At 42.2% G+C, this 15,869-nt stretch overlaps 1 protein-coding gene across 1 annotated transcript in view; it reads right to left on the bottom strand.

Annotated features, from left to right (window-relative positions):
• LONRF1 (LON peptidase N-terminal domain and ring finger 1) overlaps positions 1-14,164 on the bottom strand; it is a 28,742-nt gene extending 14,578 nt beyond the window's left edge. The window contains exons 1-4 of the mRNA XM_066380259.1: positions 13,365-14,164; positions 4,518-4,636; positions 3,020-3,142; positions 37-186 (exon numbers count right to left, since the gene is read on the bottom strand). Of these exons, the coding sequence (XP_066236356.1) occupies positions 37-186; positions 3,020-3,142; positions 4,518-4,636; positions 13,365-14,073 (1,101 nt within the window). The 5' untranslated portion in view covers positions 14,074-14,164. The remainder of the gene's footprint in view (positions 1-36; positions 187-3,019; positions 3,143-4,517; positions 4,637-13,364) is intronic.
• Positions 14,165-15,869: the final 1,705 nt, after the last annotated feature.

The raw sequence follows: 15,869 nt of genomic DNA, 5'->3' as shown, positions 1-15,869 counted from the left end.
ACACTGAACCCATGATAATCTTTTGTCCGCCCTTACCTGCTCCGGGCTGAGCTCACTGGCACAGTGGGACTCGGCCGGTACCGACGGAAAACCAAAAGGTTTGTTTTTAGTACACGGTAATGAACTCCAGGAAGAATCCTTCAGGCCTTCTTTTAAGTTTTCAGGTGATAATAAATCAAATAAAATCTGTAATAGAAGTATGATAAAGATAATTAAAACTATAAATATAATTTAATATAGAGGTACCTGATATTTAAAAACTTTTAGAAAACTGGTAGCAGACATTATGTAAAATGAGCAGAGGAGGAACAGATTAATAAGCAGAACTGCCAAACAGATTTAAAAGTCTTATAAAACCAACATGTGCCTCAATGTGGTCAAAGCATCTCAAAGAAATGATTCAAAAGGCAGGCATGGGAGTGGTTCAACTGACAGCCTGAGCAGGCATTTTCTAGGGTTACGGAGATAGTCTAGATCTTGATTAGGGTGCTGTCAAATTAATTTATCATTTCTCAAATCTCACTGAACTATAAAATCCATACATTTCATTATATGTAAATTACCAGGCTGATATTTTAATGAAAAAACTGTAAAAAGAGGAGATCTTCAGAGAACTAGAAAATATTTACCTCTGAAGATTGGCAAGTCCTATCCTGTCAAAATAGTTCATATTCACCCCCAATGTATATATTCGAAGGCTGGACTTAGGGTGTTTATGTGAACTAAAGAACTTGGACCCCTAACTATGGAACTCTAAAATTCCATGTATTCACACTGAATTTTATTTTTTACACTGTACTCAGCTTCTCACTGAACAACTTAACTGCTGGGCAGTCACCATGCCAGCTCTGGTTGGGAGCACCAAATGCCAGCTGCCCCGTAACAGCTGGGAGGTAACCTGGGAGGCCGCTGCCTGTCAGAATTCCTAGGGACTTCTATTAGGAATACATCTAAAACTCTCAAACAGGGTAGGTTAAGGGAAGAATCTGGCTAGAAGGAAAGGAGAGAGATTCAAATTCTGTTGGTTGTCAAATAAGCTCTATTTGGAAGTATAGCAGCACATCTCTTATAGTCTAAATTTGGAGGTTCAGTTTCTTAGCTGTTCTATCAAAGACACAAAAATCAGAATTATTCATGATCACTACAGTGTACATAAAAGAAAATATATACAATGTAAATAAAAGTGTGTATCTCTGGTAGTTGTTCAAGCAATACCCCGCTTAATGAACAAACATTAAAAATCTGTGTATGTTTTCACATTTCCCTTGATCTGAAAAAATGTATTAAACACACACCTACCCTAGAACCCAGCCACTACACTCCCAAGTGTTTGCCAGAGATATAAAAACACAACCCCACAGAATGACTTCTACAAGAATGTTATAGCAACAACTAGAAACAATCCAGATAAAAATCACTAACCATGAATATCACTAACTGTGGTATGTTCATACAATGAAATACTTAGTGAATGATAAAGTTTTTAAATCACTGGATGTCGCTCAAAAATATTATGTTGAGGGAAAGAAGCCAGACACACAGAAGTACACATGGTATGAACCCATGTTTATGAAGTTCTAGAACAGGCAAAACTACTCTGTGGTGATAGAAATCTGAACAGTAGTCGCCTCTGGGTGCAGAGAGATCGGGAATTTTCTGGAAAGGAGATGAGGGAATTTTCTAGGGTTATGGAGATAGTCTATATCTTGATTAGGGTGCTGTTAAATTAATTTATAATTTCTCAAACCTCACTGAACTATAAAATCCATACATTTCATTATATGTAAATTACCACAGTTTACAAGAAGCATATTAGGGAAAAAGAAGTATTTCAATGCATCAGTTATTTTACATTCGAATGACCTTCTTAACCAACAAATATTTACAGATATATAAAAATATCCAACAGCAAGGAAAATGCAAAATTATAAGCCCTTAAAAACTCTGCAACCTTACCAGGAGGTACCACTAACAAATACAGAATAGTCAAAAAAACACACACCAGTAAACGAATTTTTGTTCACTGTATATGCATATAGAATGTATATGCAAACGAACCTCACAGAGGATATACCATTGTTACCCTGATTCATACGTATCTGGGACATGAGAAAAATTTAAAAATTCTCATACTTCAGGGTGCTTCTTAAACTCGGTCCTAACTGCAGAGATTCTAATTCCAGAGGTCTGTGGAGGGCCCAAGAATTTTTGTTGACCATGCACCCAAGCTGATCCTGACAGAAAGCCACACTTTAAGAAACAGGGCAAAGGGGATTCAATCATGTGGTGCACTTTGAGGACACTAAGGAGAGAATCATGACAGGGCATTAAAACTGAGTTTAGGGTAGGTTTTACCCCCAAATTTTCAAAGACACTAGTCTTTCCAGATGTTTTCTGAATAAGTTTGACAAAAGCTGAATGCTGTCATGCTAGTTTAGCAAAACTCTGAGAAGTTTTGAAGAAATCTGCTTAACTTGGTTTAACCCAATGTTTCCCAAAGTCATCTGATCAGAGAACCCCCTCCCTTTTTCTTTTAATTAACACCTACTACACACTACAGAACAAACTTTGAAAAGTGTTATAAAGACTACTGGGAAAAATCAGAAAAAAAATTTGACTGGGGCAATACTACTGGCACCCACAGAAAGTACACGAAGTTTAGACCTGAAATGAAAGGCCAACTTTAGCAGGCCAATAAAAATTCCTGAGCAGAAACATCATTACAACAATGTTTAATTAAGGATAATTAGTCTGGCTTGGATTAAGCAGACTATTAGGGAACACCTAAATTTAACAATGCAAAAAATAATGCATTTAAATATCTGTGAATGAAATGTTCTGATTTTAGTAAGAACTCAATACACTAAGCATATAAACCTAAAAACCACTTGTCAAATTGCTACTAAATTTGATTTTTACAGATTCCTTATGCTCTTACTCCAGTTTTCTAATTGGCATTTTTTCAAAAGAACTGAGTCTTAGCCCCGCTTTAAACTATTCAAGTGGGTAAACTGGTTACCTTTTCCACTTCTAGCTTTGCGGGTGCAAACTCTTCATCCAGGGCTAAGCACTGCAGGAAGAGCTGTAAGGCATCGCCTAGAAAACCGGCATCGTGGAGTACTTTTCCTTTCCTGAAGTAGACCTGCAATGGAAGCGCACACACACACACACACACACACACACACACACACACACAACTTTGACTGATAGGATTGTTTTTTTTTTTAAAAAAAATCAATGTCAAGTGAAGGAGAAAAAAAAAGGTTTGCTCAGAAGTGCTCATTTTGAAACTCTGAATGACTGAGGAGCTCAGAGCATTTTACAGAATGCTCACACACTGCCCTGGAGAGGCACTTACTTACACAAGAACTGAGGATGAGAAAATGACTTCAAAACCACTTTTCTAATTATAGAACTTCAGTGCTAAATCCAGAGGGTTCTTTCTTTCTTTTCTTTTCCCTTTCTTTCTTCCTTTCTTTCTTTCTTCCTTTCTTCCTTCCTCCCTTCCTTTCTCTTTCCTTCCTCCCTTCCCCTTCCTTCCTCCCTTCCTTTCTCTTTCCTTCCTCCCTTCTTTCCTCCCTTCCCCTTTTTTCCTTCCTCCCTTCCCCTTCCTTCCTTTTCTTTCTTCCTTTCTTCTTTCTTTCTTTCTTTTTCTTCCTTCCTTCCTTTCTTTTTTTCTTCCTTTCTTCCCTTCCCTCTTTCTTTCTTCCTTTCCCTTTCCCTCCCTTCCTCCCTCCCTCCTTCTCTCCCTCCCTCCCTCCCTCCCTTCCTCCCTTCCTTTTCTCTCTCTCTCTCTTTCTTTCTTTTTAACAGTTTTAAAGTTGTCCATACAGATCATTTTTCCTCTTATTTTTAATAGATATGTGCCCTGAACTAACCAGTCATATCAGCATGGGCTTCTGCATATTTTTTTCTATTAATTTATAATTTTTGGACCATCCTTATTATACTGTCTTTCTGAATGGAGGGAAACGCCACAACAAAGAGAAACTTCTAGCTTAAAGAACATATGGATATGGACTGTTGCCGTGGCAATTTGATCAAAAGGAAAAATTAGTTAACTTATTATATACATGCCTCAAGCCTTTCTAAACTATGTGGCAAGGCAACCTCCTTTGCCCCATCTGCTATATTAAATTACCCCTAATCATTTGCTTCCCATCATAATGCCCCACTCATTTTCCAGCCTCCGGGACTGTGCACTATGACCAGTTTGTATCCATCTTCACAATACGGCCAATTGTATCTCTTTGAGGAAATACTGTATATTAAAATATCTATTTTTTTTCCTTTGCCTTGAATTCAGGTTGTTCTTTAGTTAGGAAACAACGATTTCTTATAATTTAAAAAACTGTCAGACGATATTTATCCAAAGTACTGACCTTAGATTTTGAGAACTTTATTTTTCCTTAAAGAGTCAACCAAACCATCCTGTTAAAACTCATAACCATAATTGAATGCATGTTCCCTACATTGAAACTCTAAAATGTATGCAGAATGTAAAGCAGCAATTTTACCTCAGGCCAACTTGGCAGTTGAAAGAGAACTGCATTCAAATCCTCTATGGCTGCTTTAAACTCCTGGAGACCAGCATACGATTCAGCTCTGTACATTTTTAGAGTCAAGTTGCTGGGCTCTGAAATAAATATAAAGGTTGATTGTTTGTAAAAGATCATTGTACAATCCACAAAACACATCCTACTAGATTTAACAACTGACCTAGTAATGCCAGTCAATAACCACCATACCAAAGGTTGTAAACCAAACACAGCATGGTGCAATCTACTCGCATGTTAAATTTTATCTAGAAGTTGTATGAAATCATTACAAGTAGAGACTATTTTATTGGAGGAAATTATGGTTCTTAAGAACACTGGAAATATTTTTATAATATAAATAATCACCTCTAAGCCTGACCTGTGGTGGCACAGTGGATAAAGCATCGACCTAGAAATGCTGAGGTCGCCGGTTCAAAACTCTGGGTTTGCCTGGTCAAGGCACATATGGGAGTTGATGCTTCCAGCTCTTCCTCACCCCTTCTCTCTCTCTCTCTCTCTCTCTCTCTTTGTCTCTCCCTCTCCTCTCTAAAATGAATAAATAAATAAAAAAAATTTAAAAAAAAAAGTTTAAAAAAAAAATCACCTCTAAGATAATGTTTTCTTAAAATATGGCGTTCTATACAGATTTAAAAGACATGTCTTAGATGTTTAGAAGATTTATTTTTATAAAACTTAATTTTTTTATACCCTAGTTTCTAAATCCTTATTTATAAACAACAATTTGTATCCCGACTGCATACGGAATTTCTATAATAACAAAGACTGACCAGGGCTCAATCTTATGAGGTATATAATAATCCAGATTTGGGAGAAAATGATCTGACAAGATTCAGCTTTCTAAAGAGGTCAATATTTTAATCCCTGCCATTAGCAAAAATGGTATTGCGCCACGCCAATACTGTTAATTTCAAATATTCCTGAGGGAAAAAACTTTGATATTAATTTCACTATCCTCTATGTCTCCTGCTAATTTCACCATCCTCTATGTCTCTACCTGAGAAACCAAATTAGCATCCAATGGCAATCAGAATTTCAGACAGCTAGCTGATTCACCCAATATATTAATCAATTACTATAGGTACATACATTTTAAAATGGAAATCTAAGCAAAATAATAATTTTCAGTACACACAGATTACACTAACTTGACTCTTTTTTTTTTCATTTTTCTGAAGCTGGAAACAGGGAGAGACAGTCAGACAGACTCCCGCATGCGCCCGACCGGGATCCACCCAGCACGCCCACCATGGGGCGACGCTCTGCCCACCAGGGGGCGATGCTCTGCCCATCCTGGGCGTCGCCATATTGCGACCAGAGCCACTCTAGCGCCTGAGGCAGAGGCCACAGAGCCATCCCCAGCGCCCGGGCCATCTTTGCTCCAATGGAGCCTTGGCTGCGGGAGGGGAAGAGAGAGACAGAGAGGAAAGCGCGGCGGAGGGGTGGAGAAGCAAATGGGCGCTTCTCCTATGTGCCCTGGCCGGGAATCGAACCCGGGTCCTCCGCACACTAGGCCGACGCTCTACCGCTGAGCCAACCGGCCAGGGCCTAACTTAACTCTTTTACGGCTATTAATCTTTGAAGCTTTCAAAAATGTATGCATATAAAATAAAGCATTTGTTTTAAGAAGGGCATACAGATCTATAATGCTACAATAAAAATAAATTATAAAACTCCTCACTAGTTCCATGGTTTACTCTAGTTTTTAAAGGAATGTTTTTCTACAGATAACTCTCCACTGAACAATTACAGTACACAAGACTTCTTCAATCGCTGGTGCTTGAGACTGGAATAATATTGTTCCCTCAAATTTAAACCAATGAAAAACTTCAAGGAAGAATGAAATTACTATTTCATAAAAATATTTCTTACTTCCTAAGTAAAAAACATGTCTAGAATATTTTCTTTAGTTTCTTAAAGCAGTATAATTGGAAATCATTATCTCTGAACAAAAACACATAGAAACTGAAAGCTCAATATAACTAATCAATCAAGAATGAAAAGTCCTAGCACAAAGCTAGATCCGGTAGGTAGTCAAAAGATTGTACTTTATCCTTGTCTTTTAGGAGCTTATTATCTAATTAGAACATTTTATTGTGAAACAGCATCATGTAATCCTGATTTGACGAGCACAACTGGAGTTCAGAAAGTGGAGAGCAGCATGTGACAAAATAGTTCAAGAGTTAGTAGTAAATGAATCAGCATCCAAACCCAGGAGCTGTAAGACAGGGCTGCGGCCCAGGACGGGCAGTGTTCCGCCCACAGCTGGGGTGCCTCCAATAGCACCCTTGAGACCAGCCTCCACTCCAGCAAGCCAGAGCGCAGGATTTCTCTGTTGCAGCAAGCAGCCCACTCCACTCCTGGATCCCTACTGGGCTTTTTAAAAACCTCCCATTTGTTTCTGGTACAGCGAGTCCCCATCGCCTCATACTTGATGCAGTGCACATTCAGAGCTATTAAATATCACACCCTTTCACCAATGCCTCACTGCTCAGTGGTCACCTTTATACGGCTTCTTGAGGACAGCACTGAAGGAAGTGACTGAGAAGACCTGTCTTGGAGAACACCCAGCCAATCTATCAAACTGCTCTACTGTGACCGAACAAAATAAGACTGTCCCCTCTCCCCTCAACACAAAAACACTGACTGTTTAGACTCCCTAAGAGATGACAAGAGAGTCAGCTCTTGCTCCCCAATTCTTCATAGGTAGTTTTTACTGAGAACTTCAAATATTAGTGGAACAACTACACTGGATGGACCCTGTTAGGAAAAAATATATATCTAGTGAGTTCAAACTCTCAGTGCTTTTTTTAAAAATTAGGGACATCCCTTCTTAACTCTAAAAAAAAAAAAAGGAGGCAAATGCACACATTGAGGCCCTTTGAATAGCCAAAGCATAGCTTAGAACAGGGACACTGTAGCACAGCAGTGTTTGCTATTATGATTGCATCCCTTCACTGTGTGTACAGAGCCTTAATTTTAAAATCTATTTTTGTGCTTCCTCCATTATTTCCTGTCTTTGTATCCTCAAGATCCAGCTTTCCTAAGTGTTTACTAAACTAGGGGAAATTTATTAAAATTAGTCATCTTAAGCTCAATTCATGCTCTCATGTTCTCTTCTCTTGGATCCAGTAATACTGCGTCATTAGGCAAATAAAAAATTTGAAATAAATTTCTGCTGTACATGAGGATCTACTCCTAAGCCGCCCGAGGCATCTCTCTCCTGGGCTGAGGCTAGAGACCCCTCCAGTTGTGACTCCTCCCTTCTCTAACCCTCAGGAACATGTGGGATTAGTAATAGGTTGTTTCCTTAGTCCATTTTTAAAAAACCTTCTTTTTCCAGTTATTTATAGAAGTTATTGTTTACTTATAAAATTTGAAAAATATAGAAAATTAAGAATTAAAAATATTTTCCCACCCCAAAGAAATAACATGTACTTTCTTTGTGTATAGATATTTCATGTAGTTTTATGAAATATATAGTTTATAACCTTTTTTGTCAATGTAATTAAGTCCACATGGTTTTTTATGGTTGCCAAGTATTCTATTATATACACAATCTTAAAAATTTCCTACTCTGCAAGTTTTACTTCCAATTTTGTTAATATTTGTATAATGAACATCTATCTACATGCCTTTACATATCTGATTACTATTTTATAAAGCTGAGTGGCTGTGTAGAAAGTTTTATATATATACATATATATGTATATATTTATATATAAATTTTCAATACATTTTAACTCTCCTTTTATAAAAAAAAAAATCTTTATTTTAGTTGGGCTGTGTTTTCTGTTTCCTAGAAAAATACAAATGAAAAACAGCACCATTACTTTAATGTGCATTTCTTCAGTAAGTTTGGCCTTTAAAACTACTATATATTTATTGTCTCTTTAGATTGTACACAAATTCTGTTCATATCCCTTTTCTCATTCTCCTGAGTGTCCTTTAATTTATATGTTGAGCTATTCTGCAAATTTCAATGGCTAACCAAAATACTAAATTTCTTTGCTTCTTTTACTTTATTAAGTTCAGTATAAAGGACAATTATCACAGTTAAACTAAAAGCTGCCAACTGACAAGTTATTAGTTATTGATTAATAAGACCTAAGAATAGTAGTTTGGATACTAATTAAGATTATAACTACTGGATTCAGCAAATTTGGGTTCAGATTCACTTAGGAAATTTACCTCACACTAATCCTCAGTCTCCTCACCTATAAAATGCTAGTGATACCCACAACTTAAGACTGTTGTGAGGATTAAATTAGAGAATGCATGTAAACAGTTAAGACACCGGGTAATTCACAAATGCTCAATGAATGGTTGTTAACATTACAAAATATTTCAAAAATTGATAGAAAAATGATATTAGCTCTTGATATAATGTTTCAAGTCCTTTGTAAAGTAAGTTATAACATGCCTGTTTACTAATTAAATTTAAATCTCTTCACATTAACCTCACTGATTAAAAATATCAAAAACCCTTCATATTTTTTAAACACATTTTTAAATTTTTACGTTTATTTTAGAGAGAGAGAGAGAATAAATCAGTTTGTTATTCCACTTATCCATACATTCACTGGTTGATTCTTGTGTGAGCCCTGACTGGGGATGGAACCCACAACCTTGGCGTATCGGGTCAGCATTCCAACTGACCTACCTGGCCAGGGCCCTTGACATTTTCTTTAAGTGTATTTAGTCTTTACCCATAATTTGACTAGTCTTTGTATAACTGAAGTCTTGCAGTATCTATATTTTATCGATGTAGGCTAAAATATTTCCACTAACATACAAGCCAGAACCAGGATTTAACTCTCACTCTGGTATTATTATTAACGTGGTAGAGAAAAACAAACAAACAAACAAACAAAACAGGACTTGACATCACAAGATTTAGATTTCAGTTTTAGCTAAATTATCTTGGAGCGATAGCACAACTTTTACATTTGTAAAAAATACTGTATTTTAATTACTATTTACTGGGTATTTACTCTGTCAGGCACCATTCAAAGAACTTTACAGGTTTTGACTCAATTCTCACAACAGACCTAAGTGACTAGTCTTACTGGTTCCTGCCTGTGAGGCAGGTACTATTCTCACTGTTCCGACAGGGAAACCAAACAGGGGCGTCGGAACACGGGCCGCGGTCAGGCAGGTACTATTCTCACTGTTCCGACAGGGAAACCAAACGGGGGCGTCGGAACACTGGCCGTGGTCAGGCAGGAAGTGGAGGGCTGCGCTGTGGATTCAAACCTAAGCAGTCAGCTCCCACCATGTGGAGCCTTAACCACTAGGCCATACTGACAGGGAAACCAAACGGGGCGTCGGAACACGGGCCACGGTCAGGCAGGAAGTGGAGGGCTGCGCTGTGGATTCAAACCTAAGCAGGCAGCTCCCACCATGTGGAGCTTTAACCACTAGGCCATACTGTATCTCTAGCTTGAGATGCCTTAATTTCCTTCTGAGGACACTACTACTCCACAGGATTCTTTAAGATCAAATGCTGTAAGAAATTTAAAAATACTTGGTAATAGTCAAGGACTCTGTAAAGACAAAAATCTCCCTCTTCAAGTATTTTAGATAAAATGTTCTCCCCATTATGACCTTTATTTATTTTTTAAGTTCAAACTATAAATGATATTGTTCTGTTTCCTTCTTTGGGAAAAGAGGGGTATACAAAGGGAAGAGGCAAGGCTGTAAAAATTGATTAAAACTAAAAGGGAAACAGCAGAGCAAAGTAGCATCATTTCAGTAGACTCAAGTAAAGATTCACTGCAGACAGGACTTTTACATAATATCCTTGAATACTAAAAAGACAGAAAGTTATGAAACATCTGAGAGTTAATATCAAAAGATCAATGGATTGTTATCTAAATATACTTCAATTCAACAGAAACTTATGTAATATCAATGGGAAACTTCTAATTCTGGCAAAGGTTTTCAAACTCTCCTTTCTGTAGACATAAATTTGAATGTGTGTGGGCTAACTGGACTAATTATTTTTCTAGTTAATAGTATTTACTTGTTTCATTATAAGAGTTACATGAAGAAATTATAGTGAAGTTCTTTTTTCATTGTCAGCAACAACAGTATCATTAGTAATTACAACAGTACAATTACATAAATACATTCCAAATGCCTATCTAGCTAACCAGCCAACTCCCAGAAAAGTTGAAGTCTAACAATACAAGTAGATTTATAACTCTACTATTTTGATTTATGCCCATAAACTGTAAACACAAATCTGTATTTTACCACTAAAAATTCAAAGGATAAAAAATGTTATCCTCATTAGTGTCGTTCAGACATATTTTTAAGTATAAAATTATTAATTTTTGAAAGATCTAAAGCCTCACCAGGAGGTGGCACAGTGGTAGAGCACTGGCCTGAGACGCTGAGGACTCAGGTTTGAAACCCCAAGCTTGCTGGCTTGAGCATGGGCTCACCAGCTTGAGTGCGGGGTCACAAGCTTGAGAGTGGGATCATGGACATGACCCCATGGTCACTGGCTTGAGCCCAAAGGTCGCTAACTTGAAGCCCAAGGTTGCTGCACTATGAACTCATGCTTCTCATCTCTCCCCTTTCCTGTCTGTCTGTCTGTCTGTCTCTCTCTCTCTCTGAGTCTCTCTTAAAAAAAAGATCTAGAAATGAGATGAATCAAGAGACTTGGGTTTTAGTCATGCAAAAGTGGGATTAAATAGTTAAATGAACAAAATTCCCATGTACAGTCTCTGTAAATTGAAAACAAGTAAAAGTAGGTCTTTCATTCCTTTTCTGTTAAAAAATACCTTCAATCTAAGGTCCATGATCTTCCTTAATTAAAAGAGTATTAGTTACAGAAAATTGAGCTAGACCTTAGTAAATGTGATCACTGTTCTTCCATGGATTAGGACCTGATTTTAAGAGGTCAAATCACAAAATCATAATACTGCTTGCTGTCAGTAAGTTATATCCTTTATTTTATGCTAGTGACAAAAAGAAAAAAAAAATCTTCCTTGGAATTTATGTTACACGTTTTCATTGGATGAGCTAAAAAGGCAGGATGAGCTGTGGTCCAGCATTTAGAACTGCAGGATACAGTGTTACTGTCTCCACAATCAGCTAGCGGTTTGACTGTGGACAAGGCATTTCACTACCCTAGCTTCTGCTTCTTTGTTTTTAAAATCAGGATCGTCTAGGTGGTCTGTACTTCCTCGCTCACTCTCCATTCATCCAGAGGTGGCATTAGCTGTATCAGAATTTTGTATACCTAATAGTTCTCTTTTGTTCTGGATCTGCCATTCTATTCTATTTTATAACTGCCTACTCCCAATTTAAAAATATAGTGAAAGTATATGAAAATGTAGCAGATTTGTGCTTTGAACGCTAAAGGTATTAAATAACTTGATGTATTGTTACTATGTAGTTCAAAATGACAAGCACTTAGGGTAAAAAAAAGTAACAAAATACTTTAAGTTTCATAGTTTATAAACTTATCTAATACCTAACATCAGTTTATATCTTAGATGTCTATTTTCTTTGGGAATTATTCTCCCAAGTATTATTTCATGCAAATGTAGATGCCAAGCTTGAAATAGGCTAATTTAACACAAGGTTTTAACAGTGACACTCTTGACATTTTGGGCCCAACAATTGTGTGGGAGGCTGTCCTGTGCAATATAGGGTGTTTCAGCAGCACCCCTAGCTAGATGTACCAGCACTAATCCCGTAAGGGGTGGCAACCAAAAATGTCTCCAGATATTGCTCCGGATAGATATAATGTCCCCTTGGGGTGAGGTGGGGGTCGTGTAAAACCTCCCTAGTATAGAACCATCGATTTACAAAACAACTCGACATTTTACATAGATAAACCAGGCAACATCCCTTTCTTTCCACAGCCCACAACCACCTTAAGAAAAGTGCTAATCTAGGTTAGGAAGCCTAAACTGCTCTTGAAGAAAAAGACAAAAGATCTAAAGGCCATTCCCCACAGCTCGATCAAGAGTGGAAAAGCAAACTGAAGCGTGGCAAAGGACTCGATGAGACTACCTCTGTATCTTGACCGTGAACTAGGTATATTCAAAAGTAAGCACAGATGTTTGTGAAATAAGTCTGATTTGAAACAGACAGGTTGAAACCCTCCAGAGGAACCAATCCCGCAGGCATTTTCAGGTAACACTCGAACACTCAGGGCAGCCGGCGGGGCCCCCAGATGCAGGGTGCGGGCGCCGAGCTCCCGCCACGCCCACCGGACGTCACCCGTTACACAACGCCCCCCTCCCCCAGCTTATGCAATTCTGCCCTCCCGCGGCTTCCAATTGCCCCGGTAACTTTTGTGGGAGACCACGGTAAACGCTGCCCGCCCAGCCTCAGCTGGGGATCCTTTCCCCGCCCCGGCGGTCGCTTCCCCGCGGCGGACCCGGCCGGGCCGAGCGGCCAATTCCCGGAAAGAGCGCGGCAGGAAAAGAGCCGCCGCTCCGGCTCGCCCAACTGCCCCCGATCCCGGGCGGCCTGGCCGGGCCCCCGCTTCTCTCGGGACGCGCACGCCCGGCCGCCAGGCCGCAGCCGAGGGAACCCCGCGCCCGCGTGCCCCTCCCCACGCCGCGTCACAAGCGGCTCCGAGGGCGATCCCCATTGTGACCGAAGCACCCCAGGGCGCCGCCCCCTCCCACACCCTCCAGGACCCCGAGACCCTACACGCGGGGAGTCGGGGGCCCCCGGGGAGGCACGGGCGCCTCCCGGGGGCGCAGCCACGCTCCGGGTCGCCAGCCCGTCGGGGCCGGGAGGGTGGGGTCGGCCGGGCCGCGCCGCATCCCGCGCCGTCACCTGCTCGCAGCGCCTCGCCGGCGGCGGCCAGGGCCTCCCCGTAGCGCCCCTGGTGCAGCAGCTCCCCGAGCCGGCCGGCCGCACGGGCTCGCTCCAGCTGGCCCGGGAACCACTTCTCGGCCAGGTGGTTGAGGACGACGCTGGTTCTGAATCCCGAGGCGGCGATGGCGGCGGCCAGAGGCGGCGGCGTGCCCTCAGCATCAGTGGCAGCGGCGGCGGGCGGCAGCCGGTCCCGGCAGAGGCGGCAGCGGGCGCGGAGTTCTCTCCGCAGGCAGCGGCGGCAGTAGCTGTGGCCACAGGGGACGGTCACCGGCTCGCTCAGGAAGCCCCGGCAGCCCAGGCAGCTGAGCAGCCCGCCGGCGCCGGGGTCCGCGCCCGCTGCCCGGGCGGCGCCCCAGCCCAGCCCGTGGCGGAGCCGGTAGTTGAGCACCAGGCAGTCCACCAGGGTGCCCAGGCACTCGGGCCTGACCGGGGCGCCGCGGCGCAGTGCCGTCGCGTACGCCTCCAGCGCTCCCTTCAGGTGGCCGCCCAGCGCCAGCAGCTCGCCGCGGCGGAGCAGCAACTCCCAGCGCTCCGACTCGGCGGCAGCGCACTCCAGCCGGTCCCTGCTGCCGCCGCCCACTTCCCAGAGTCGGCCCCGGCTCCGCGGCCTGGGGGCCATCTCCCGGTTCCCCCTCGAGGAGCTCCTCGCCACGGCCGGAAAAGACATGCCCCGCGGAGGGCTGCTCCGCCGCCGCCAACCGCCGCCACGGTCCCGGAGCCTCCGGGGCGCGCGGCTCCGCACGCGGCCCGCGAGCAGGGGGGCGTGGCGCGCGGACACGGCGGGGCGGCGCGCGCCCGGGAAGCCCCGGGGGCGGGGCCTGGGGAGCGCGGGGCGGGGCCCGGCCTCGCTCTTGCTCCCGGGACTCCCCCGCACCGCCCGGGGCCGCGTCCCCCAGGAGCGCTGGCTGGCCCCGCCCTTCCCGAAGCCCCTCCTGGCGAGGGACGCGAGGTCAGATGACCCCCCAACGGGGATCTAATTGGTTTCTCCCTGAAAAAGGGCCTGGCTTGTAACTGAACAAAGCTCCAGGAACCCCGGACCTCCGAACCCTTCGCCTCCCCGCCGGTGCCCCCACCAGCCAAAGCTGGCCTCCTCCTAATGCCTGCTTCCTGGGTCTTTTTCTGGCGGGCGGTAGGCCTCGTGGGACTGAGCCCCAAATCGCCATCCCTCCCCTGACAAACACGCGCATCCGAGTGGGGACCGGCGCCCTCTTCCTGGCCCGTGGAGCCTCTCAGTGTGATGTCCCGGTGATCAGGTGCAAGGCTGCGTTTTGATTTGTTTATGCCCAAGTTACAGATGAACATGTAGCGGCAGAGGGCCAAGGAATGCGCATGGGCAGTCTGATGACTTTGTGACTCCTAAAGTCTAGAAATAAGGTAACTTAGTCACCACGTTCTTGAGGTGACTCCTTGAGGAGACTCCTTGAGGAGGGCACTTTTCCCTGGTGCCGAGTTACTGCTGCCTTTCTTATTTAAAACTCACCACCACTTACGGAGAGGAAACCCACAAGTTCCCGAAGGCTGTACTCTCCGTCTCATTCGCTGCTCTGCAGCCAGCTAAGGCCTATATTTGGGGTTTTTAAAGAGAGAACACCAGGATGAATGCCTTTCACATGGCTATCACCATGTCACTACAATCCCATCAGGGTCGGTAGTTTTGTTGACAGAAAAAAAAATTTTATAATAGATTATATATATATTTTTAAACTTATATGGCAGCAAATCTAAAGATCTAGGCCAGGGGTCGGGAGCCAGATGTGGCTCTTTTGATGGCTGCATCTGGCGCGCAGACAAATCTTTAATAAAAAAAATAATAACAAAAATATAAAACATTCTCATGTATTACAATCCATTCATTTCCTACCACTTATGTTCATGGTTGCAGGTGGCTGGAGCCAATCACAGCTGTCCTCCGGGAGAAACCAAATTTTTATTGGATAATGCGTAAAGTACACGCGTCGTTGTATGGCTGTCACGGAATTACATTTTAAAATATGTGGCGTAGATGGCTCTCTCAGCCAAAAAGGTTTCCGACCCCTGATCTAGGCTGAAATATTTATAGAGTTGATTATAGGGTACTAGATTGTAAATGCTGGAAGTGACTTAGAACTTTTCTTTTTCAAATGGTAAGAAACAATGGCCTAGAGAGGGACAGTTATTTGCTCAAAATCACACAGTTAATATTATAAAGAAGTGTTAAGATCACCTAACTCTGATTCCACTATTATGTTACTATGTTAGATCTTAGAAATATTTTACATGAGATTTTCAAAATAAGCTAAGATGGAATGTTAACCTGAGCATATTATGTCTGAAACTGGCTAATGTTTAACATTCCTCTTTATACAGAACAGGCAGTTGGGCTCAAAATTGCTTTGAATTATATGTGTTTTTACTACACAATGAGAAATCATGTAACTTCAGAGAAGATGTAGATGTTTCCCCAAAAGGAACAAGTGAAAAGCT

This window comes from Saccopteryx leptura, chromosome 4, assembly GCF_036850995.1.
Source record: "Saccopteryx leptura isolate mSacLep1 chromosome 4, mSacLep1_pri_phased_curated, whole genome shotgun sequence".
NCBI lineage: Eukaryota > Metazoa > Chordata > Mammalia > Chiroptera > Emballonuridae > Saccopteryx > Saccopteryx leptura.
This window is presented reverse-complemented; position numbering and strand designations above follow the sequence as displayed.